This window comes from Phoxinus phoxinus (assembly GCF_949152265.1).
Source record: "Phoxinus phoxinus genome assembly, chromosome: 11".
Classification (NCBI taxonomy): domain Eukaryota; kingdom Metazoa; phylum Chordata; class Actinopteri; order Cypriniformes; family Leuciscidae; genus Phoxinus; species Phoxinus phoxinus.
The window spans coordinates 8,714,579-8,741,021 of NC_136886.1; the positions used below are offsets into that span (position 1 = coordinate 8,714,579).

At 38.7% G+C, this 26,443-nt stretch overlaps 1 protein-coding gene across 3 annotated transcripts in view; it reads left to right on the forward strand.

Moving 5' to 3' along the window:
• The window catches only part of frmd4ba (FERM domain containing 4Ba), a 56,900-nt gene extending 30,858 nt beyond the window's left edge, over positions 1-26,042 (forward strand). The window contains exons 8-24 of one of the 3 annotated variants that reach the window (XM_079627501.1): positions 2,103-2,186; positions 3,077-3,142; positions 3,595-3,652; positions 3,978-4,064; positions 12,560-12,636; positions 13,244-13,382; positions 13,539-13,680; positions 13,777-13,910; positions 14,010-14,126; positions 14,223-14,451; positions 14,669-14,716; positions 15,210-15,333; positions 15,929-16,093; positions 17,188-17,897; positions 18,596-18,719; positions 23,442-23,634; positions 24,770-26,042. In XM_079627501.1, the coding sequence (XP_079483627.1) occupies positions 2,103-2,186; positions 3,077-3,142; positions 3,595-3,652; positions 3,978-4,064; positions 12,560-12,636; positions 13,244-13,382; positions 13,539-13,680; positions 13,777-13,910; positions 14,010-14,126; positions 14,223-14,451; positions 14,669-14,716; positions 15,210-15,333; positions 15,929-16,093; positions 17,188-17,897; positions 18,596-18,719; positions 23,442-23,610 (2,473 nt within the window). In that variant the 3' untranslated portion in view covers positions 23,611-23,634; positions 24,770-26,042. Of the gene's footprint in view, positions 1-2,102; positions 2,187-3,076; positions 3,143-3,594; positions 3,653-3,977; positions 4,065-12,559; positions 12,637-13,243; positions 13,383-13,538; positions 13,681-13,776; positions 13,911-14,009; positions 14,127-14,222; positions 14,452-14,668; positions 14,717-15,209; positions 15,334-15,928; positions 16,094-17,187; positions 17,898-18,595; positions 18,720-21,357; positions 21,589-23,441; positions 23,635-24,769 lie in introns of all 3 variants that reach the window. The other 2 variants (XM_079627500.1, XM_079627502.1) reach the window with 2 other exon arrangements.
• Positions 26,043-26,443: the final 401 nt, after the last annotated feature.

Sequence of the window (26,443 nt, forward strand, 5' to 3'; positions counted from 1 at the left end):
ATATATGATCAACAGATTTAAATATTTATATATTTCTCTATAGTTTTTTATTTGATTGTCATTAGCTTCAGTAGTGAGGGAAAGTAGTTCTTCCCCTCACTAAAGCCCAAAGTATACTTCGACTGTCTGCGCAATGTCCGCGTGACACAACCAAACCTTAAAGCAGTCACGTACACATTTTTCTACCTTTTGTCTTTTTGTCCAATTTTCAGATTTGTTGAGCTTCGAGTAAAGGTTTGTAATGTTGTGATTCACCTCTGAGCTAGTTTGCTTGGATCATGGCTTTAAAAAGAAATCTTTCAAAAATCCCTATAGGAAAAACAAATGGAAAAAATACTTCCGGAACCAACGCCAGTGATAAAGTGGGCGGGCACTTATGCACTCTATGTATACTCTTGAAAAAGCTGACACATGGCTCTAACTCCTCCATGCATTGCTTGTGCTGGGTTAAGCTAATGTGCCCGCCCTTCCTTGCCAACTCTTTGATAGTGCAGACAGCATAATGAATTCCAGATTGCTGACAAGGCATTGCATTCTCAGGGAACCAGCTTACTGTATTTTACCACATCATCAACCCAGCCTGCTAGATTTATACCTTCAAACTTATCATAAATCGCTGAACTGCAGAACCAACTGGCTTGGAAAGGGAAGAGCGCCAGGGAATATAGTGGTGCTTAGTCGAGCAAGGTATTAATGGGCTGATAAGCGGGGCTAGAGAGGTTTTACATTATCAATTCTGTAACCTGTTTCCTTTTGTCTTCAATTAATTTTCAAAGTATTCTGACTCAGATGTTGTGGTTTTAAAGTGTTCTGCACATTTAGATCAGTTTTTGCCCCTTGGTTTTCTGGTAATTGCTTCCTGTAAAAACAATATCGCCCACTTCACTCTCTCAACATGGTTTTGGAAAAGATCAGATCAAAGCTCGCTTGAGCAGGTCAGATATCTGGAAACAAATGACATGAGGGTTTTCTATAACATTGCTGTCCTGTTTTATGAATTGAATGAAATGTCTTTCCTTAGTTATTGCTAAATTTAAATAGAAATTCTGTAGATGCCATTTGTCCATGCAATTACATGCTCTGTTTCAGAGAAGAAAGTCATACGGCTTTGGAACAACATGAGCATGAAGTATACGACAGAACTATTACTTTAAACATGCTTTGTAATTGAAATGCTATAACTGTATATTCAGGTAACAGACTTTGACATTGAAGTATAGTACAGTCTCTCCACTGAGATAAGATGCTATTAGCTCAAGTACTATATCATCACTATCACTAACTTCAGCTTAAATTTTAAACCTTACATGGGAAATCTGTTTTACATTTACATCTAATCTTTAAATATCTGCTCTGAGTGACTATAAAAAGTCAAGCTAAGCCAAGATGCAGAATAGAAAGAAATGCAGGTCTCATAATGATTTGTATTTTAAACACTAATTATTGGTTTAAAGTGTAAGAGCTGTTTGCAATGGGAAGCCCATCTATCTGGAAAGGAATTCCAGCATGGATAAAAGATAAAAATGGTGTGCTCCTCAAACATCAAGAAGCTCTAAAAGAAAAATATGCAAACATCAGTCAATCTGTGTCGTCACTTATCACCTTAGTTCTATTTCAAAAGAATGAAACATGCTCTTCTCAAGCAAACGTCATCTCTATAAAAATATAATATAAACGTAAAAATATGTAATATTTCAATGTTTCAAGTAACTGCACTCGACTGTTTATAATAAATTTTTTAAATAAGAAAATGTATTAGCTTTCCTGATGGTATTGACGGTTTCGTATGGTATAGACTGTTTGTAATTCGATTTTTAAGGGTGTGTTTTGGAAAATATGTTCAAAAAAATTTGTCAGTAAATGTTTTTAATTCATTTAAACAAACACTTCATACATTGCTTTTAATGCCTAAAAGGAAATTTGATGAAGCAAGTCTTTTAAAAGAAATTCTTGTTTGAAATCTATGAAACCAAACTATAGTCTTGATACTGTAGTCATACGGTACAACCATGTTTGGTGTTTTATGCACTAGCATGTATTTAGCTAGGAAGTATTTCATTTTAACACAGTTAGTGATGTTTTTGTTTGTTTCAATCTTTTAGTGATGAAAGCACAAGATCAGACTTAAAAAAGCTTCCCGCTTTCCCTACTGCGGTTTTAAAGGAGCACCCATCATTAGCGTTCTGGTAAGATTGCATTTTTGTTTCTGTAATAAAGGCAGGTATCTTCTGTAATATGCCATTTTTTCAGAGTAAAACGCAAGATTGAGAAGAAAATTATGTTGGCGAGACTTGATTGTATCCATCATGATCATATTTTTCAGAACATTATTCAGTCTAAAACCAACATATTCCATAAGTGTGAATATATGTGTTATGAGTCTTGAAACTCAGACTTTAGTGCAGCCAGGTTGTAGTGTGCAAGCTGTAGCCTGTTTATTTCAAACAAACCTTGCTAATTAACTTGCTTGTTAATGATGCCTGGCCTCTGGCTACTGTAACCCTAGACGTCTAGATGTTGAAGTCTACCACCTTAAAAGGATTGATGTGGCAGCTTTAATCAATGGGTATTGAGTGTTGGGAGCAGTAAGACAGTAAACCAGTTAACTGACAGCATTTATTGAAGTGTGTGAGTGGGAATGAGTATGTTAGGAAACAGCTGTGCGTTAGTTCAAGTTTTTAAGAGGCAGCTGTGTTAGTTTATAAATAAATTTGTCTATATTTTGTCATTTTATTAGTGTACAATTACTGTAATGTTCATCTGTCATATTAATGTCCTTCTTGCTGTTTCATATTAATAGTAGACATGAATACTTAGCGTATGTGTGCGTGTATATGTGTTTGAGGAAGCGAACCAGTTATTAGGATAATTTGCCACAAACAGTGTGTGAGTGTGATTCACTGGACAGCCAGCCAGATGGTATTTCACACATGGGTGCACCTTGTGTAATATCTGACTAGTTAATAGTCTGACTAGCCTCGTCATTTAAATGGCGCATTCACATATTGGTCTTATGCTCAGTTATTATTTTGTTGCAATTGTGCGGATGGTAACGTTTCTCTCTTTTGCCCTCTAGTGAAGATAAAGTAATCGAGCATTATAAGAAGCTAAAAGGACTCAGTCGTGGACAGGCTATCGTACGGTAAGTACAATAATAATTGATATGCCTGAAATAAAGGACCTCAAGGAATGTACAGTACATACAGGAACTGCGAGACTGAGCTTGTTGCCCAACCTCTGAGAACTGCTGCACAGTTGTTTGTGGAAGAGCGAAACTGTAATTAATTAGACCACATTACTGAAAGTGACCGCTTTCAACCGGTCTAATCACACTGTCCCACTTTATTTTTAGCTCATTGGGATGAGACAAGGTCATTTCTGTCAGCTTGATTTCTGCTCCGGCATTGATATATTGACATTGTCCCTCACTGTGAAAGCAGCAGGAGTTTGTAGCGCTACTGTCAGTGACACATTATAGATGATTAACTAGGGTTAAAATGTTGTTCATCCTTGTTGTTTTTGTTTGAAACACTATCTTATTAACTTTCTGTACTATACTGTCATTTACTGGACTGTTGTAACTTCAATCAACAGGTATCTGACCTTAGTCGAGTCCTTGCCTGCATATGGAGTTCATTACTACAAAGTGAAGGTATGTGGTTTGATTTAGCATGTGGTATTTAAGGACATAAATCTAGACATTATAAATACTAAAGCTGACATAATTAGTATGTCCTTTACTTGATTTATGATTGGTTAAATAATTATCCACTGTGTGGTTGAATTATAATTGTGCTTAGTTCATTAGAAATGTCTCTAGAGAACAAACAGTGCTGTTTAAATCACTGCTACTGTATGTGACTGGCTGTGTTGGTTGGACCAATTTGATGTTTTTATTTCTCTACCACGCCAGACAAAAGCAAATAGTAATTACCTCTCCTTTAAAAAACAACAACAACAACTATTTTCTTTTACAGGACAAACAGGGCATACCGTGGTGGTTGGGGATTAGCTACAAAGGCATTGGCCAGTACGACCTTCAAGACAAGCTCAAGCCACGAAAGGTTTGCTGTTTTGTTTGTTTGTTTTGTTTTTTTGCTAAGAGCAGTACACAGTGAGTAAGAGTAAGCAAGAGTACAGTGGTAATGAAGAAAATTCTATGGTTCTTTCTAGGTTCAAACTCCTAATTTAGGGGTGTATTTATCTGAATAGGGGACCTATTATGCTGAATACATTTTTATAAGGTGTTTGAACACAGATGTGTGTAAACAAGCATATAATTACAAAAATCCACCCAATACTTTTTTTTTATAATCTCCATAAATAATTAACAATCTCTCCAAATGCCTGGTTCTAGATTTCCCCCTGTTCTTATGCAAGAGTAGGGAAACTCCGCCCATGACTGGTGACGATCTGCCCTATTAGCATAGATCCCGCTCTAAGTGAGCCGCAGCAGTCCACCATTTCTGTTTACTCGCTGTAGCAGCTGGGGATATACAATGTCTGTGCCGAAAAACATAATGTTTTTGTTGGATGTACCAAGGAACATAACAGTCTCCATAAGGGGCTTTTGCACCGCAGGAACCTTTTCTTAGAACTATTGGTGGAGGCTCCCGGTTTTTGGCGCGTTCGCACCGTAGAAACAATTTTAGTTCTAGGAACTCCTTTTAGTAATAATAATAATAATAATAATTCATTACATTTATATAGCGCCTTTCTGGACACTCAAAGCGCTTTACATTGAAGGGGGGAATCTCCTCAACCACCACCAATGTGCAGCATCCACCTGGATGATGCGACGGCAGCCATATTGCGCCAGAACGCCCACCACACACCAGCTCACTGGTGGAGAGGAGACAGTCATGAAGCCAATTAGTATATATAGGAGGATGATTAGGAGGCCATGATGGACAGAGGCCAAGGGGCAAATTTGGCCAGGATGCCGGGGTTACACCCCTACTCTTTCGAAAGACATCCTGGGATTTTTAGTGACCACAGAGAGTCAGGACCTCGGTTTAACGTCTTATCCGAAGGACGGCGCTCTTTGTCAGTATAGTGTCCCCGTCACTACACTGGGGCGTTAGGACCCACACAGACCACAGGGTGAGCGCCCCCTGCTGGCCTCACTAACACCTCTTCCAGCAGCAACCTGGTTTTCTCAGGAGGTCTCCCATCCAGGTACTAACCAGGCTCAGCCCCGCTTAGCTTCAGTGGGAAACCAGAAACTTATGTCACTTCAGAGTTCCTACTGGTGGTGCGAATGCAACCAGAAAACGTTCCTATGGGAATTATTAGTTCTCGGGGAACCACCCTGGTGGTTAGTTCTTAGATCTATCCGGTGCGAAAGCCCCTATAGACTCCCGGCAGAGTCACTGAGGACACCGTGGTTGAAGTTGTTACTTGAGGAGTTACCAACTAGTTGGGATCCAGTTTAGAGTCTCCGGATACTGGTCACGGCAACAATGAAAGGGAGAGCGGTCACATTATTACAGTTTATCGGAGTTGTTTTACGGATATAAAGTTTACCAGTTTATTAAGCACCCCTGAAAAAGAATAAGGCCTGTATATATTTGTTTACTGTTCTAACGAGTTTTTTTGTGTAATTCGCTGTGTATGTTGATAATGAAAGGGAAAGAGAGAGTTTATGGATAAGACGTTAATGCGCACTCGAGCTGAACACTGCTGACAGTTTCTGACATTTTCAATGTGTGAGATTGTCCTGTTTTGTTGCCATAGAGCTCATGAAGCTCTGCTGTCTTCTAGAAAGTGGACCGGGAGCAGCAGCTCTTTTGCATTTAAAGGGATACACGCCAGAACGGCACATTTTCTCACCCCCAAGAAGTGGCAATTTTAACATGCTAAAAACTTTTTATCTGTGGGGTATTTCTAGCTAAACCTTAACATACACACTCCAGGGACATCAGAGACTTATTTTACATATCTTAAAAATGGGCATAATAGGTCACCTTTAATGCTTACACCACCAAGGCCAGATTTACCCTTTTATTGTGAGGGTAAAATAAAATTCTCCCTGTATATTCCTTCAGAATATTTCTAAAGGATCATGCGACACTGAAGTAATGACTGTTGAATTCAGCTTTGCCATTACAGGAATAGTTTATGTATTAAAACAGTTGTTTTAAATTGTATATTTAGGGGCCAAGCACTGAAGGTGCGGGCACCTATTGTATCTGTTCCCGTTCTTATTCTTCTTTTTCTTTTTCTTTTTTTTCTTTTTCTTCCGACTGGGCGTCTATGGCAGCCTATAGAACCGTTTGCGGGAAACAAATTGGCACAGTGATAGAGGACAGCCTGAACTATCACCATAGCAAATTTGGAGTCTCCAACTCATTCCCTCTAGCGCCACCAGCTGTCCAAAGTTTCACTCATGTTTATGCTAATAACTTTTGAACCACAAGGGCTAGAAACAACATTCTTTTTTCCTCTGATTCCTGAGCTCACGACGATTCGACTGCACCCTATGACGTCATTTTCCGTCATAATAGTTTTCCCGCCATTTTGAATTTTCCGAAAAACCTACTTTTTCGAACTCCTCCTAGGCCGTTGCTCCGCATTTCACGATAAATGAACCAGATCATCTCCAGACTATGACGACCAAAAGTTATGGAATTCAAGTTGATTCGAATTACCGTTCTCGAATACCGCGCAAATAAATTTTACGTAGCGCTTGCAAAAACAGACGTAAGGCCGTATCTCCACAACGCTTTATCGGATTCAGACCAAATTTGGTACATGTCGTCACAAGCATGACCTGAGGTTACTTGCTGCGTTTCGGCGCAGCGCCACCTACTGGTCCGGAGATATGAATAATTTATGTTTTTGCTTATAACTTCTGAACGGTTTGTCCAAAAATCACAAAAGTGGTCTCGTTAGATTCAGGGCATCGTGCTGAGTTGACTGATATCCAATTTTCCCATATCGGCCATTTTGGCTGTCGGCCATTTTGAATTATGTGCTAAAATGCTGTATTTTATGAACGCATGAACGTATCGTTACGAAACTCAGTATGGGTCATCAGTACAACGCCCTAAAAGTACTCAAAAATTTATGAGACAGCGCCACCTTTTGGTCAAAAGTTATAATGAAATTTCCAAAAATGCTAATAACTTTTGAATAAATTTGCCTATAGTAATGACACTGATCTCAATAGATTCCTTGGGTTATGCTGAAAACATAGATACCAATTTTGCCATAGTCAATCAAAGTTCCTGTCCGCCATCTTTATTTTCTTTTAAAACCTACTTTTTCGAACTCCTCCTAGACCGAACGTCCGATTTTCACCAAAATCGGATCGTGTCATCTCCAGACTGTGCCGAGTAAAAGTTATGGATTTCGTGTCGATAGACAAAACCGTTTTCGTATACCGCAGTGGCAAAGTTGAGGCATGATGCCAAAATGACTATTCAGGCTTTATATCTGCAATGCCTTGACATATTGACACCAAACTTTGTATGTGTCATTGTCACTTCACTCTGACCACATCACATCAGTTTCGTAACTGCGCCACCTATTGGTCGAAAGTGATAATCATATTTTTAGTTATTGTATGTGATTTTTCAACCATTTTGCCAAAATTCATCTTCAAATGTCTTTAATTGCTCCTTGCTGCAGTGGGTCTCACACTCCCAGCCACTTTGGCATGTCTTGTCGTCTTGCTTGCGCTTGGCCCCGGTGATTGCTGCTTGCAGCTATATTTCACAATATTACTGTTTTACTGAATATCTGATCAAATGAATGCAGCCTTCGTGAGCATTTTGAGACTTCTTTCAAAAAACATTTAAAAACATCTCACCGACCCCAAACCTTCGAACGGTAGTGTACAATTCTGCTTGTGGACATCTACTCTAGTTTGCTTGCTACCAAGTGCCTAAAAAATGTGAAATAACTTCCAATTTCAATTCCATTAAGCTGGCAAATCCATTGCTTAGTTCATCCTTAGAAGCAGTAATAGTATTAACCCAGTACCTTGTAAACCTTTTTTTCCAAGTGGATTGGTGCACCCTAAATACCAGAGGTTGTGCCAAGTCAGCCAATCGGATTTTTTGTGTGCAATATGGTTTTCCCCAAAATGTCATATTGAGATATCTCTTAGCTTTCATTTTGTGTTCATTGGCATTTTTAATGAACATTCTTATTTACCACATTTTTTTATCACATTTCAAGGATATGAGAGATTAGTAACCATTGCTCTTTTTTTATGAGGACTTCTATATTTCACCCCAACCTCACTGATTAAAGTGTCTGTTAATTGGCATCCATTACACCAATGCTTTGTAGGATGCAGCTGGGTGTGTATGTATATTCAGTGCTATGCCAGAGTGTTAATGGGCATGTCCCACTCTGTAACCCTGCTGCATGGCTGCAATGAACACCAGCCCCTCCCTGTGGAGGGTGTAATTATGGAGCTTCATGGGGAGCAGGAACTGGAGCGATGCCAGCAATGTGATGTCTGAAGGGGGATTGGCTCCATTGACAGAACCCCAATCAGCTCTTCTCCTGGCAAAACTAAGACTGCTACTTGAGGGTTAGAGAGTAAACATAGAAATCTTTTCTATTTCTCATTTTGTCTTAACAGAAAAATGTGGTGGTACTGTGGTGGTTAATAGTGGACATGAATACTTACAGCGTGTGTGTGTGGTACAGTGAATCTATCATATAGGCTAGTATTACCAGGATACTTTGATATATATATATTCATAGATGCACAAAAAATTCACATTTTTACAAGGTACCATGACCAACAAAAGGTAACACATTTGTTCATCTTCTCTCTCATTCCCTCCCTCTCCTTTTTGTGTGTCTTTTCCCACTCGACTGAGTGTTTTAACTGTCTCTTTTTGAAAGTACACTAGGCCCTGTCAGAGTGCAACCCATCATCTGGCCAGTATTGATTGTGCTTCCTGCCAAGAGGGCAGTTTTTGTGTCCGCCCGCCCCCCGATCTTCTTCCAGCACGCCGGGCTCATTATGCAAATCTGACCGCCATTGTGCATTTCACTCAGGCCAGACAATTGATCAAGCAATAAAACACAATTAGCCTAGCAGGGGGCCATAAAGGAGAGCGAGGGGTCTCGCGGCTGTAACTCCTCCACAGGCAAAAGCTATTGGGAGTCTTCAGTATTAAAAGAAGCTCTGAAACTTTTTGTCTGAACTTTCCCGGGCTCTGAACTGATGCCCTATGAAAAAACTCCAGTCATTAGTCTGTCCCCAGTTTTATCCCAATTTTGAATAGGAACATTTCTGTAGATCTTGACATATTGCTTAGCAGATGTTGGTTAATAATTTCTCAATTTTGGTTGTGTTTACACTGAATGCTCTGCTCTTGTATATTATTTCACTGGGACATCCTCTAATGCAGGATCTTTCAAACTTTTTGCTGCCAAAATCTGATGATCCCCTTGCAAGGGATTCCTTTTTAAAATATAAAAGCAGCAAATGTGATTATTATTATAAAGATAACCTGTTGTTTTCTAAATTGAAAGCAAATTAATAAAGTATTACCTGAAAAGTAAAAACCTGCAAGTCAAGCGCTGCTCGCTCATATTTCTTTCTAAACAGTTTACTATTTATTTGTGGTTACCTCCATAGGGATTGTGTGTGTATGAGTGTATCTTGTCTGAGAGAGGAGGATGCAGAATAGATTTGAGTCATAATTCAACGCTGACAATTGCATATGGATTGTCTGTAAATATGGTGATGATAAATCATAGACGCATTAGAGATTTTAAGACTATGCCAGGCAATACAGTTTTTGGTTGCAACGTGCCTTGAAAGAAACAGCATTTCATACATGAGTTCATGTTGGATCATGTGTATTGGTGGTGTCTGGTGTGGCTTCTTTGTTATATTTAAAATAATTTGTTCCCTTACTGTCTGAAGCGTTAGTCTTTTTTTCTTTTCTTTTTGCATAAATCTGTGCTCTTGAGTAACGTTTGATGTTTCATGGCCAGGTTCACATAGTCAGGGTTTTTGAGATTGACAACTGTATTTTCCTAACAGTTTTTATTTTTATTTTTATGGATTTACCACTCCAAAAAAGGACAGATAACTGCATTTCACTTCTGTGAACACAGCTTATTTTGAAGATCTAGTGATGCATCATGAGGGTGTGTCAATATTCCCAACATATTTATCCACTACATCATCATTATCCAAATGACATGAATGAGTTTAAGGTGTGTATGATAATAAAATAATACTTTGACACATCCAGATGCATGAGCCTGTTTTTAGATGCGTGTAATGCCGATTTGAATCCACAATTTTTGATACTGGTGCTAAACAAATCTCTGGTGCTAATTGGTATCACATGTTACATTTACATCAAGATCAGTGATACTTTAGAATACATCATCTGTAGGGTTTGGGTCTGCAAGTTAACTAAATAAAATAAGCTTTTTAAAATTATATTCCTTTAAAAAAGTTTAGTTTTTTTTAAATTTTAGTTTTTCCATTTTTACGTGTTCATTTTTAAAATTATTTTATTAAATTATTTTTTTTTTCTTTTTTTTTTTTTCTTGTTCATTTTAATGTAATTTCAAATTTATTTTAGTTAACTTCTTCCAACTGCCCAGATGTGCCTGCCTGTCTTGCTTTATCAGTCACAGACAGTCTGAGGTGTTGAGGATTGTTCCCATTGTCTTTCCATTTGCATGCTCTCATTTTCCCCTCAGACTTTATCTAGTTATCTCTTATTTAATTGGCTAAAAGAATTATGCTGAAATAGCTTATCTTACTCAGCATTCTAAATGACTGCTGTTCATGTATTAACAATAGTTTTCTCTTACCCTGTCCTGGTTTTAAATTAGCTGATTTTGCACTTAGTATTTCTGTGTCACAAAAAAATACATTATAATGGTTTATCGCATGTTTTTGTAATAATAAACCAGTATGACTTAAAGAAATATTTTGGGTCTGTCGTGTGTTTATACTGCTTATTTTAAGTAATCAGTACCACCTTTCGACATAAGAAGTATATACTTTTAGGTTTTGTTTTAAATGTCACAGAAAGGTCAGGGAACTCTCATGTTGTCAGATAGTGAGACATTCCCTGTTGCTGTCGCTTTGGCTATTTAGTCACTGTGAGAGAGGCATGCTGTTTTCACCAGGAGGTGAAGAGTGCCATGGCCAGCCATTAATGATTACAAGAAATTAGTAGATTCCTTGCATATTTGCCTTGGGAAGCGTAAGGGAGCGAGCATCCAAACAAACAGGTGATGGATTAAGATTCAGACTGTAAAAATGAGACCCATCAGGAAAAGGAACACAGTTTAATGAATACCTATTGAAGGGTGTACATTATGATCAATGCCCTAAATCCCCTCCCAAAATGAAACAAGAGGAATGCCATTCTATGTGTGCGTATTTCAGTGAGACTAACCTGTTTGTCTGGTTTGACAAGGACAGGAAGCGAGTATCAGAGTAAGAGGGAGGTGACTGTAAAGAAAGAATGAAGTTGCGAAGGTTTAATTACATGTGTGAGTTAGAGAGTTTCATAGAGATAATGGCGTAGTTGGCTGGCGGAAACAGAGTAGTACTTGTACTTAAAGAGAAGTCTTGCTCAAGGTGAGTAAGAGCAGAGTGAGGTGCTAGTGATGTCACAGAAAGAGGGAGGGAAGAGGCGGGGCTATTTTTTCTGAAACTCTTGCAACACCTTTTGGTCTCTTTGAAAGCAGACAAGCGAGTATTGTTCAAGGAAGCCACAACACTGTGGGAAACTTTAGATCAGGACTATACTAAACCTGTCCAACTATCAAGGGATTTTACAGGCTTACTAACTGATCTGGTAAGGTCCATTTTAAGTTCTTTGAAATTAGAATAAGTTGTCATTATTAGTTTTGGTGTTTTTAAACATGACTGTCAAAAATATGTTAAGTTTTAATATGCTCTTAGCAGTCAAATCTATTGTACGATCCATGCTCGGATCATATTGTTTCCATGCATATTACTCGGTGGTGCATTGGAGCAGTACCTGGTAGGGAGCATTTATTAACATTCCTAGTAAATCCTCACCCCCGCATGCTGATAGTATTTGGATATTGTACTTTCCCTGCCCTAAGCTGGGAAAAGCTATGACGGAGCTCTAGAAAAAAGCTCTGAAAGGATAGTTCACATGAATGGCAGATGTTTTGGCCATGTATTTACCACAGACCTGCTTTTCAGTGCTCTCCCTTTAGGGCAAAATTGAGGTGCAAGCTCAGTGTACGCTTTGCTTCTGTCGTGTTTAGATTGTATTGTGTTTATACCTGAAGCAATTGTCTCGTGCTTCCAGCTAAATATATCAATATCCATATGATCTAGTCATTGTTTTAGTGAGCGAATTCAGCATATATTGTTTCTAGGAATTAATAATGCATTTTCCCCCGATTTGACAGAGAACGCAAAGAAAAATAGCTGAAATACAAGGATGTAAAAGTTCTTGATGAATCTCACAAAGAAATATGCAAATCATAGAAATGAATGCTCACTGAAAATAAATGCTTTTTTTTCTGTGTTCCTAATATAGTTCTTGTCTAAATCTTATTCCCTTTTTCTCTGTAGCTCTTTCTGTGGAAACAGCTTGAAAACTTGTATTTCCGTGAGAAGAAGTTTGCCGTAGAGGTCAACGACCCTCAAAGGTGAGAAAATGACACAACTATACACTAGGTTGAGCCTTAATATACTTTAACAGGACACAAACCTGAATGAGATAGACGGAAGCACTCAATGAGCACAGTTTTTGATTTGTTTTTACTGTAAAACGTTCAGCATTATTTTTGCGCCTTCAGACTGTAAGACATGGCCTTTGAATAGACTAAGTAAATGTTTGTGATGCAAAGCCTTTTTGACGTAGCTGATGGGTTTCCAACGCTGAACTGAAGCAGTGAAGCAATCGGTCACTTTACGCTGTAGTAGTAATACGGGCTGGGGTTGCTCTGTAAACAAAGATGATATCACCACTGTACATTGTAACCGTACTAGTGTCACCAACCTGCCTTATTGTCAATTGGTATCAAATATCAGGTAACCTAGTAAACTGCTTTATGTAGTGACATTCAATTTTATTGGTTTTATCAATTTAAGAACTATTTAGTTTGACTAAATCAACCTTTTTAAGCATATAATATTTATCTTTGAATACCATGCAAAAATATTCGTTACAGAAACTAACTTTCTCATTGACACTAAATAGGATGAGGAATGTATTTATGGTTGACTTCAATGTGCACATGTGTTAATCCATAGAAGAACAGCTTCTAGACGCACATTTGGTCAGTCTGGTCAGGTCATCCACACGTGGTATGCCAGCCACTCTCTGATCAAAACCATCTGGGTAATGGCAATCAGCCAACACCAGTTCTACCTGGACCGCAAACAGAGTAAAGTGAGTATGCATTAGCATTAGTGCATCTTTAATACGTAATACTCATACATTCAGAAATGCACAAATCATTGCTTTGTCTCTCCGCTGATATCATGCAAAATTAATTGAGATGATGTCATAACCGCTTCTTCTTCTACTTTCTTTTTTGACCTAAAGGCTAAAATAACTACAGCAAGAAGTTTGGGTGATCTTGCCATGGATCTTTCAGAGACTGGAGCTCCAAGGAACAGTAAGCTGGTCAGCATGGAGAGTAAAGACAAGCTCATCATGGCCAGCAATGGAAGTTTGGTCTCTTCCAGTAAGAAAATCGCTTTCACTCATTCCAAGAACAGCCTAATGAACTTTGTCGTTCGAACTGATATCATGATTGAGCTTGCTTTTGCTTTCATTTTAGATTCTGCTGACAATGATGTGAATGAGGAACAGAAGAAAGAGAAGATTGCAGAACTGAAGAACAAACAGAAGAGCTTAAAGGAAATTCTGGCACTAAAAGAAGAAGAGCTGAAGAGAATCTGCCTCCGGGAAGCTGTTAGTGGCTTGTCATATATCCATACAGTCTTTTAAGTTTGTCAATTTAAATCGTCCTATCTTAAGATTTTTCTTTGCTTTTTATTTTTATTTGACCAGGAGCTGACCGGTGTGTTACCTAAGGAGTATCCTTTGGCATCAGGAGAGAAGCCCCCCACTGTTCGAAGGCGCATGGGAACTGCTTTCAAATTGGATGATCTTTTCCCTTATGATGCGGTAGGTTGTCTCATTCATTCTTCTCAGAAATACTGCAAGAACTCCTCGCATTTTGTGTTCTTCTATGCTAATTGAATGTTTTTTTTCCCCTTTCAGGACCCTCATTTGAGAAACATGGAGGGCTCCTTTGCGCTCCAGAAGAAGATTGTGGAGGCAGCGAAAAAACTTGCCTATGAAGATGAGCTCTGTAAAACTGTGAAGAAGAAACGCAGGAGAAACCTTCAGGATGCTACCAAAAAACTTCAGGCGATTGAAAATGAGATTAATGGTTACAGAGTGAAGATTGGCAAGGAGCCCACACAAAGAGCTTCCGTCATCATTGCTGGTGCATATCTGGTTTAACGATTACTCATGATTATATAAATGTATTGGTCAAAATATGTGGGACACTGAAAACATGCATGCTTATACTGCGTATGTAAACTTTGCTCTCTGTTGACAGTTATAGTTGTATGCTTTACTTATTTAATGTTTTAGGCTAGTTGTAGTAATGGATCATGGTGGCAAGGAAATGTTCATTATAATCTTAATTGTTTTTGCAGATGATATGAACCTTGACAGCCTTTCTGACCGCCTAAATTTGGAAGATGGTGAGTACTGTTGGTGTTTAATTCAGGTACACGACCGTTTAAAAATTTGGGGTTGTCTTTTTTTTCTTATGCTCACCAAGGCTGCATGGCAAAAAAAACTTTTTTCAGCAGTCATTACTCCAGTCTTTAATGTCACATAATCGTTCAGAATGCATTTTTATATGCTGATTTGGTGCTCAAGGTATATTTTTTGTTGTTATCAATGTTAAAACAGATGTGCTGCCTAATATTTTTATGGAAACTGATTTAAATTTGTTCAGTATTCTTTGATGAATAGAAAGTTCAAAAGAACAGTATTTATTTGAAAAATAAATATTTTGGAATATATACATGTCTTTACTTTTTGTCAATAAAAGTATTATTTTCTTTTGAAAAAAAAATCTCATTGACCCCAAACTTTTGAACAGTAGTGTATAAATACCCGTAAGCCCTTATCGCTGTAGGCTAGACTCGGCGGCTACTCTCTTCATCTTGTTAACTTGTTTTGTCTCAGATGAGCCATCGCAGAGACAACGTTCACGTTCAGTACAGTATTCTCCACGTCCTAACTCGTCAAACTCCTTCACTGCATCATGCAATTCAGATCACGGAAATGACGACCACCAGAACTACAGCAGGTGAGAGGCCCACCAACCACAGCTCTTTAGGATTAAGCTTATGCACTTCTTACCTTTCCCTGCCTCTGGCCGTTGTTTACTTTTGGGCCAGTTGAGCTAGTAGAGACCTGTGATCAAGGAATCAGCCCTGCATTCCAGTCTTCCCTTGCCTCGATTTCTTCCTTCACAGTCTCCTCTTATCAGCCCAAACACTCACAGTGTTAAAAATAGTGCCCCAGGAATAAGCATGTCACTGCTTGACTGCAAAAACTCTAGCAATAATCGCAAAGTGGGGGCGGAAGGGCCATAAGCACACAGGAAAGCTGCTCTGGAAAATCTCACAGGGACAACGGGCGTTAATAAAATGAGCCAGTGAGGTGGAAGTTCAATGAGACCAAACGGCTGAAGTCTGCCCGTAAATTGAGATGTAATTCAGTCGTTTGTTATTTAATCATTTGTTCCTTAAAAACCAATGAGCTTTTGTATTAGATCTAACTAGGTACAAGGGTGGTATAGTGTGAAAAGTTTTTCTGTACTTCCTTGGAGGCTTTGTATGCGGTAAGAACTCCGCCCAAGAAGGAAGTTTGGTAAAGTGTTGTTCTTATCTGTGTTCTAGGTTAAATTATGGCGAAGTCCAAGAACCTGTGACCTATATACATGGAGACAACTTATCAACACACAGCAGCCCCTACCATCAACCCTCACGGCAACCCTCAGACTCGCGGAGCATGCCCCCCACCCCGCAACTTCCCCGCAACGCCTACAGCAGCATCCAGCTCAGGTACAGTACACAATCAACCCTTCTTCATCACCCTCCCACTAGCATGCCCCCTGAGTGACAATTGTTAAGGAATAAAGACTTTCCATGATCGTGGGAACACTTTGTTCCTTACTCTGTAAATGTCAGGGATTTCCAGGCTTCGAAAAGTAATGGAAATGTGTAGATTTGAAAAAGCTGTCTTTTTTATTTTTATTTTGCTCTGTTCTAAAATATTTAATGGACCCTTTTCACAGAATGTGATGATACCGTAAATCATGGAAAGTTTTTAATATATATATATATATATATATATTTAGTTAATATATATAGTATATAATATATATAGTTAATGCTGCTTTGAGGGTTTTTCTAATACCGGTACAAGCTGCTATGGGAGTGACAGTAAAAATGGCATGTTTCTTCTGACTGCCATTATCAGTCTCTCTCTTTTTTCCCCCTCTTTTTGAAAGTTGTGAAAACACTATTGTGGGGTTTTCCGTTTGCTATTTGAGCCTATGGGAACACACAAAAATTTTTTTTTAATGTAGTCTCTCATTTACCGCTATAGAAGTTTACCCAACTATGACAACTTCCGCTTTTGAGAAACCTGGAAATGTAAAAAAATTGTGTATTGCAAAATTGCCACAAACCAGTGTGAAACATTATTCGGTCATATTAAGGGTTAGTTCACCCAAAAATGTTGTCGTTATTTACTCACCCTCCAGTTGTTCCAAACCTATATGAGTTTCTTTGTTCTGTTGAACACAAAAGAAGATATTTTAAAGAATGTTGGTAACCAGACAGTTGACAGTAGCCATCGACATCCATAGTATTTTTTCCCTACTATGGAAGTTAATGGCCACCGTCAACTGTTTGATTACCAACATTCTTTAAAATATCTTCTTTTGTGTTCAACAGAACAAAGAAACTCCTACAGGTTTGGAACAACATGAGGGCGAGTAGGTGATGACAACATTTTTATTTTGGGGTGAACTATCTCTTGTCTCCTGTAAATACAATTGTTTTATTTAAGTCATTTTAATTTTATTACATTTATTTTTAGTTATGATTTCGATAAGGTTTTCATGAATTATTTTGCTTCTTCCTGCATGAAGCACTCATTATCGGCAGCGCAGTGGCAGTCTGGAATCTCAGACACAGTTCCTTACGGAAAGCGAACCATCCGAGCCTGTCTTCACCATCTCTTCTCCTCGTCGAAGCAACAGCTCTGAAATACTTGACGATGGCTCCTCCTACACCAGCCAGTCCAGCGTGGAGTACTCTGTACCCGGCTGCCATTCCCGTGCCAAAAACCGGCATCGGAGGAGGCAGGGCAACATATACGCCAACACTGGAAGCATGCCTAACCTAGCACAGAATGACTCGCGTGGTTATACATCCCATCCTCGGCAACAGCCAACCACCACAGCCTATTACGTCACTGGATATCCGCGGTACGTGGAACCTGAAGTGTATCCAAATGGACCGTATATGTATGAGACTGAGATGGAGGGACACTATAATGTTAACCCCTCCTACCCCAGACATGACCCTCATGGGAACTACGGCCATGATGAGATGGACGGTTTGGCTCATAACCCTTATGCCACGTTAAGGCCACCAAGGAACCGTCCTCCATCCAGGAATGAGAATTTTGCCAGAAACATGCAAAGGGCTGAAGTGGTGGAACACTTGCGTGGGTGGTACAGCCGACAGAACAAACAATCTGGGTATGATACCTACAGGGGGCCACAGCAAAACCTAGGCTACAGAACCATGTCATCAAGTTATGTACGCAGTGACAGTACAGCTTCATACTCAACAGGTGAGAAGTGATGCATAAAAACACCTCCTGTTTCCTCTTGTTACAAATACTTCTGAGCTTCAACGGGCATCTTAAATTTGTGAATCTCGAGAATATTTTACACCAACGTGAAAAGTATTATGCATAAGACAAAAGAAGCCAATTCTAGGACCATTAAGGTGGTTTTCATTGTGACCTTATTATCAGAGCAATTGATCACAATTTATCAGTAATGCAATGTTCTCTTACTGTTTAGACGGAAGGATTTTATTTCAATCAAAATTATTATCCCTCAAATGTACTTCTTATATTTTAAATATTTATATCAACATTTATTTTCAAATATAGATGCCTATATTTAGTGAACACACAATTATTAAATTGTTGATGGCAAATGAGGCTTTCACAAAATTGCTTTAAATGAACACGTGTTTTACATATTTACATAGATAGTAAACATTTTCTGTTTTTAATATTTTTATTACAAAAAAAGCTATTGGTTGGTAGATTTGAAGGTGTCTTAATGGACATCTTTTTTTTTAAATCTGCCAAGGAGGTATTTCGGTAAAATATCGGCTATTTAATCAGCCTAGCTAGTCTAAAACCTTGGGTGTTTTGGTTGACTTGAATGCAGAATAATTTTCTTCTCTCTTGAACAGCAATGTTATCTACATGAGGTTCTCTTTCATTAATTTCCTTTCATCTTCATGTAATCGCAGTTAGTTCGGGAAACTGGCACAGTCGACCAGTCATGGCAATGTCAGAGTATGAAATGCCTCTCACACACCATCATCAGTCCTACGGCTACAACACTGTCCATCACAGCCACCCGTTACACAGCAGGTATGACTCTTCTGTGCACCATCATCCTTTACTGATTAGCTCATTAGTCTTTATCTGAACCGTCTTAACCAGAGGGATGCCAAAAATGGCATGCTTGGTGATTCTATAGCGCTGCACACTAAAAAGGATAAAAATCCCTTAACGGAACACGCCGACTTTTTGGGACTTTAGCTTATTCACCGTATCCCCCAGAGTTAGATGAGTCCATACATACCCTTTTCATCTCCGTGCACCCACCGTTAGCCTAGCTTAGTGTGTCTCATGTGACCTTGTTATTTGTACACGCTGTGACTATACAAATCACAACATGTAAATAGGAAAATGTTGGTGTTATTTTGTCACTTATTGGGAGCAGTATGCTAGCTGGAGCCATTTACCTCCAGTCTTTGTGCTAAGCTAGGCTAGCGGTGGGTGCGTCAGACAGAGTTACGGCATGCACGGAGATGAAAAGGGTATGTATGGACTTATCTAACTCTGGGGTAGTGTTGTCACGTAGGGCTGGGCGATAAAACGATAACGATAATTATCGCGATATAATTTTTTTCGATAAAACGATATCAAGAGTTCGATAAATGTTCGATAATGTTTTTGCGCCAAAAGCGGAACGAATCTCATTTGAACCGCGCGCGCCACACGGACCGTTTATCCGCTCGGCTCAAAGTCCAAACGGCAGCGCAGCGCGAGCTCACTCGAGCAGACGCGTTTACTCTGATCGGTCTCAGACACGAGATCCAGTGAGAGCGCTTGAATTCAGCGAGGAACACAAATGTCTCAGTGATTTAAACCAGTTTAAAGGCAGATGAAACAGCGCTGACGAACATGAGAAACACTGTGCGCAACGATACAGTCAGAAGCTTTTCCGTCGACACATTCCCATCATTTACCACGGATTTAACGTTACTGTAACGTTAGCCTAGTAATATTAACTGCACCATGAAATGTGCGTGGGATATATATATTGAATTGTATAATATTATTAATGTAGACAATGTATTAAAGGACTAATGGAATATAATTACAGTTTTTAATAATGTATTTAGGCTACTGGTTTTCATAAATACCATAGAAACCATAAAGTTACATTTTATCTGTGGTTATCATGATCTAAATGCATGATGCTGGATGACCAATGGTTAATTTTAATAAAACTAAAGAATATTACATTTTACCAAATAAAAATAATGTTGTTACTTTTTTTTAACAGATGTTACTGTTTTTGTTAATGAACATAAAAGTAAATCTGCATCCTAACTCAAGCTAATACTACTGAAATAAAGATATTTATTTTGTTAAGGAAAAATGTCAAATGTTTGATCTACCTCGGATTTGTGAATGTTCACCTGTTTGGCAAGTGTTTGTCATGATATGTTCTGACAATAAAGAGTAGTTTAAAAACACAACGCTCTGGTTTCTACAGCTTTCACGTTGGAGTAAAAATCTGTCTTTAAACTTGAAATAAATAAAGATTTGACATTTATCGATAATTATCGATATCGACTGATATAAAAAAAAATATCGTGATATTTTTTTTTGGCCATATCGCCCAGCCCTATTGTCACGGTACCAAAATTTCAGTATTCGGTACCGATACCTGTGAAAATCCACGGTTCTCGGTACCAATTTCGGTACCAAAGCTAATTTTGATTAAATTTGCATATATTAAAGTGTATATCCATTTGTTAGATAACATTAGATAAAATGACCTAACAACAGTTATACACTGAAGCAATTATTCTCCTTGGGGTAATTTAAAAATGTAGCCTACTAATACATTTTTAAAATCAAAAGTTGTAAAAGTGTTTGTATTAAATAACATTCACAAACATACATTATAATACTAATGCAAGGGCTAGAAATCAATTAATTTTTTGATGATACTTCCTCGTCATCATGGAGAGCGCAGTTTGCACCGCTTTCTCCTTTCCACAAGCGCGTGCCTTCCTGTTGCGTCTGCCGTTGCTATGCAACCATGAACAGAGGCGCGCCTGGAAAACGAATTTGCACACGCAAAAAACGCGCTGTGAACGGCTCTTTCCTCCTTTCTGGTCAACAAGTGGATTCAGAGCCGCCGCATTAGCAGCGCCGCCGGTCGCATATCTCAGTGTGTTTATGAAGAGGACGCAACTGTGCACCGTTCGGACAGCGCGTCAAGAACCGGATTAATCCGATACTTCGGTACCACCGGTACTTAAGAAAAGCTGGTACCGTAACCATGTAATTTTTTTAGTACCGAAATGGTACCGAAGTACCGGGTCTTTTGACAACACTACTCTGGGGGATACGGTGAATAAGCTAAAGTCGGCGTGTTCCTTTAAGACCCATTTTGAATGAGTGTCCCAAGCTTATAGTGGGCTCTTTTGACTTGGCCAGTAAGCACATCCTATAAAACACCTTGAAATGCTCTAGCAACCACCTAGATATTTACACTTTCAAAGAAAATGCTAGTTTGAATAATGTATTTTTTTTTTCTTGAGGTTTGCCATAGCGTCCACTATCTAGCTGAAATGCAACAGTTCATTAAGGCATGTTCAAGCTAACAGCTTGCCTGACACAATGCATCTGGTTAATTCTGCAGGAGTGCTGGTGCAGTATCTGCTCTCACGCTTTGTTCTCCCTATGACCGTTCTTTTCCTCACAGACATGACTCCAGCTCACACCCTAAACGCGCTTGGCACTACCCTGCCAGCCCTCAGTACTGTCCTCCTCATTTCTCCCAAGCTTGTTCTTCCTCACTCCCTCCTCCTCCTCCTCTTCCTCCATCCTCCTCTTGCTATCAGATGAAGCAGATGGGTTTGTCCCCGCCTCAATCTGGTGGTGCAAGACATGCAAGGGTTAATAAAGCTTCATTTGCTAAATGTAGCCCTTGATAGTAAGTAAAGCGCCAGCCGTGTGGGCTTGCTCTGTCTGTACTCGGCGTGATTGATGTTTAGTCAGCGTCTCAGGATGTCTGGCTTGTTGTGTGTTGTAAAAATATGACTGCATGGCTTTCTTTTACATGTGCTTGTGTTTCCTCCAAACAACTTTTAAAGGAGTAGTTCACACTTGTGTACTACTCACCCTCTGCCTCATGTCTTTCTAAACTTGTATAAGTTTCTCTCTTCCATAAATATGCAAATAGAATGACCAGAGTGCTTACTTTCTTAATAAGTCTTTTGAAGTCAGTTTTCGTCACAAGCTGCAACATTAAGGATTTTTTTTCTGCTGACCTATTAGGGTGACAATGTTTTCACTGGCCCCAACACATAATCTACCATTCAAAAGTTTGGAGGGTTTTTTTTAAATCATTTTTTGCTTTTATTAATCAAGGACGCAATCAATTGATCAAAAGTTCCAGTAAAAACACTTACGATACAAAAGATTTCTATTGCAAAGAAATGTTGTTATTTTTCTATTCATCAAAGAATCCTGAAATAATTTATCACTGTTTTCCACAAAAATATTAAGCAACTGTTTTCAACATTGATACAGTTTTTTGAACACCAAATCTGCATGTCAGTATGATTTCTGAAGGATCATGCACTGAAGACTGGAGTAATGATGCTGAAAATTAAGTTTTGCCATCACATGAATAAATATATTTTTTATATATATTCAAATAGAAAACACTTGTTTTAAGTTTTAATATTTCACAATATCACTGTTTTACTGTATTTTGATTAAATAAATGGAGCCTTGGTGAGCAAAAGAGACTTATTTACAAAACTTTTAAAAAGTCTCACCGACCCTGAACTTTTGAATGGTAGTGTAAAAACATATTTTATATTTATTACCCTACATTTATCAATTTATATATATAACTAATTTAATATCAAATGTTACATTTTCTTTTTAAAGAAAGTAATAATAGGTAGTATAATATTACAAAGGAAACTCTGAGATGGCCATTAACTTAAACAATTTTGCTGGCAAATTAGGCAATCATTTAATCTAGTTCACATATGGCCCTTTTCCATTACCAGTACCAGCTCAACTCGATTCGCCTCGGCTCGCTTTTCGCTCCGTTTTCCATTGCAGATAGTACCTCCACAATAGTACCTGGTCGTCATAGCAACGCCGCAGGAAACTACCGTGACGTAATCTTCTACGCGACACACCCGCTACCCCCACACACAGGACAATGGAGGAAATCGAGTGTATGCTGTTTTGCATAATATTAGTAATGGGTATATCACGCAATCTCTGGCCAAACTATTTAAAAATGGCGGGGATACTCCGTCTGGTGCGTGCAATGATGACGCAGTGAATAGTGACGATTCTCTCTGACCAGAACCTCGCCGGAGGTGATACGAAAAAAAAGTATCTGGAAGCAGGTACAGGTACAACTTTTACACAGTGGAAAACCAAACAAAGGGGAGTCGAGGCGAGGCGAGCTGGTACTGTGTAGTGGAAAAGCGCCTATAAATTGCAAATGTTTAAGTGTTTAAAGCATAAAAATACACATACATAAATAACAAATGTAAAATACGATAATGCAGCACCGGCCCTGCCTGAGTCCATTATGACTAAAGACACTTTACAAAATAGCATTTATGAGTTCTAGAAAGAAAGTCATACGTGTTTGCAACAAAATAAAGAGCGAGTAAATGGCAGAATTATTATTTTTTTTCTGGGGTGAACTTTCCCTTTAAGCATCAATATACATCAGGTCGTCTCTCTCTTGCTGTGTGTAATGAGCACACATGAACACCGACTGACTGCTGCTTACCCTTCCTCCCAAACCAGCCCTGACCCCCATCTGCTGGCTCCGCCTCCTGACCCTCTATTGGACAGATACCCACCCGAGTACGGGTGGATGACTCCAGGCAGGAGAAGCCCATTGCCCGTGCCTTTAGAGGTGCCTGGTGCTGTTGCCAGTGGTTATGACCCGGAATACTTTTACACTCATTGCTAGTGACAGACAACACGTAAAACAGTGGTGAGATATGAAGGACTCGCATTCGCCTCTCTAACTAATGGCCAATCACTCAGGGGTTAAAAATACTGCGGTTACCGTCTTTTCCACAGCACTTTCTACCGCTTACTCACTGGTGGTGGGATGGCTCAGTGTTTTCTTCTAACAAAAGGGTGAAGTATCGTTTTGAGGGGAAGCATGTGACCCTGCGCTTCATGTTTTTGATTGCTGTGTGCAAGTTATGACAAGTATACGTGTGTGCTTTTGTATGGTCTGCTTCAGGTGTGTGAGTCTTTAACACTGTTCAGTGATGTTGTGTCTCTCAACCTACTCAACACGTTCAATAATCAAAAACAATCATCAATTTGGAAACTAGGCCAGTTTCTTGACCAGATATACTGAATCCCTTTGCACACAATGCTGAAAAACCAGCTGCACAAGAAGTTATTTTTGTAACATTGTTGTTCCTGCAAAACCATTGACCCTGACTCTGGTTTTTGGTATATCTGGTGTTGTATTTATATACTACACTGCACGGTCAAAATAAAATAAACTGTTTGGATTTATATAGGTAAATGCTTAGTAGTCTATGATTGGACCAAAAATTGGTGCACATCTTGATGGAAATAAATGTTGTGATGTTATTTCCATCAAGAGGTGCATACATTTTTGATCTTGTATTGTATTGACAATGCAAGAGTCCAGCTCTCTGTGAAGTTTCCTCCAGCACATCCCAAAGACTTTCAATGATTTGAAAGTCTGGACTCAGAGGTGCCAATTCATGTGTGAAAATTATTCTTCATGCTTCATGCTCCCTCCAACCATTCTTTCACAATTTGAGTCTGATGAATCTTGATATTGTCATCCTGGAATATGGCCATGATGTGTTTTCCCTCCATCAGTTAGGGTTTGAAGAACTGTTGCCAAACATATAACATGCTAGAAATATAATATTCACTGCAATAATTATCCAATCATTGACTCTTTAAGCATTTGCCTATTTAAATCCAAACAGTGACTTTTTTTGTTTTGTTTAGCCGGGCACTGCAGTGTATGTTCCACTGGGGTTTAAAATATTCAATAAATCAGTGTATTTGTAAGTCGTTGTCCATATTTCCTGTAGATTATTCAAACATTTTGTTCTCTTTTCTATTTGCAGGTCCTATATAGACGTGAGCCACCACGATTCCCACACGAGCAGCCCAATAGACAGCAGTTTTGACTCTGAAGACCAGCAGACGCTGCATTGGCATGAGGACTCTAAACCTGGAACCATAGTGTAGAGAGTGAGAGAAACTCTTTCCTGTTCACTCTCATGTGCCTTGTTCTCATCCCATTTGCTTATTAATAGCAATGAATTCCAAAGTTAGGAATGTTGCCGGACAAGAGCCTTAAAACATGCGTGTGATGATGATCCTGCTAGACGACATGAGAAGGGACAATGCATTCTCTTCGTGAACAAACTATGGGATAGCACTTTGAGACACAGCTGCTGTGGAAACTTATGGTGCTGTGGGCAGAATGAACTGGGGACATTGTCTAACCCTCAATACACTCTGTGACATTGAAGGATATTGCAACATTAATATTTCATCAGGCACAAGCTAAAAATTATATGAAGGATTGAAACCAGATTTTTCTCTTGTGCTAAACCCTCACCAAAATATTCCACAATGCTTTTTCACACTTGGATTGTTATTGTTGGTGATCTCATCTTTTCTCGTGTTCATCTTTTACAGTGTTTTTTATGTTCATAGCCCAAAATGGGATGTGATGGTGCAACAACAACTTTTTCATTCAGTATTTTCACTCATCACTTTCAGTTTAAGTGCATTCCCAATAACAGGCATTATTCTTTTCTGGCTTTGTACTGGGCTTTACACCTGTGTACCATTTTAATTTGGTTCACAACCAGCAATGCTGTTTTTGATCAGTCCGCAACTAACATTTGGTCCAGTCACAAGAAGAATGTTTTAGCACATGCCAAGTACTAGTAAATCATGCCTGTCTACATTCTACTTTGCGTCAGACATTGCCAAGTATTCTGTTAGTTTTCTAATCCTGTTAAATGGTTTGCAACCGCTCTAATTGAAACATGATTATATGGGGGTATAATTGTTTTAATACTGTCACTAACAATTAATCAGGTACAATAGTTGTTACCATTTACTGCACTTTTATACCCTAATAGACTTTGCTCACTCGGAAAGATTGGAAACCGCGACCGAGCACACTGCGTCTCTGAACTGTATATGTATTTGTAAATACTGTACAAACATTTGATACATTTTTCACCTTTTAGAGAGATTTGTTTTTATCATTTTGAAAGATTTTGTTTTGAAAGCATATAATATATAGTTTGGATTTATCAAGCTGGTTCTTAGTAATTTGTCTTACAAAAAATTCATTGGAATTAAAAAAGAAAACCAACATGCATTGCCCTTGTTTTTTGTTGGTTTTGAATGTGAATGATTTGATGAGTGTTTATAATAGTAAATGTAACTTTCTTATGGGCTCACAAGGAAATACCACCTGCTGAGATGCAATAAGGAAGTTGTGAGCTTGCAGCTTATAACAGTAAGCAACCATTAGGATTAAGAAGTCAATTGTTTGCAATGTTTACAGACATCCGGGGGGAAAAAAGTAGTAGTAGTACTTCATTAAGTGATTCATTATAAATTTGTCTTTGTAGTTTAAATATTTAGTTGAATTAAAGTTCTCGCGTAAAAACAACCACTTGCATTACAGCTTCACACTCAGTTTATTTTCAGAGAATTACTATTCTCAGGAGAACAAGCAGCTCGTCGTCAATCATGCACGGAGGGTAAAACCA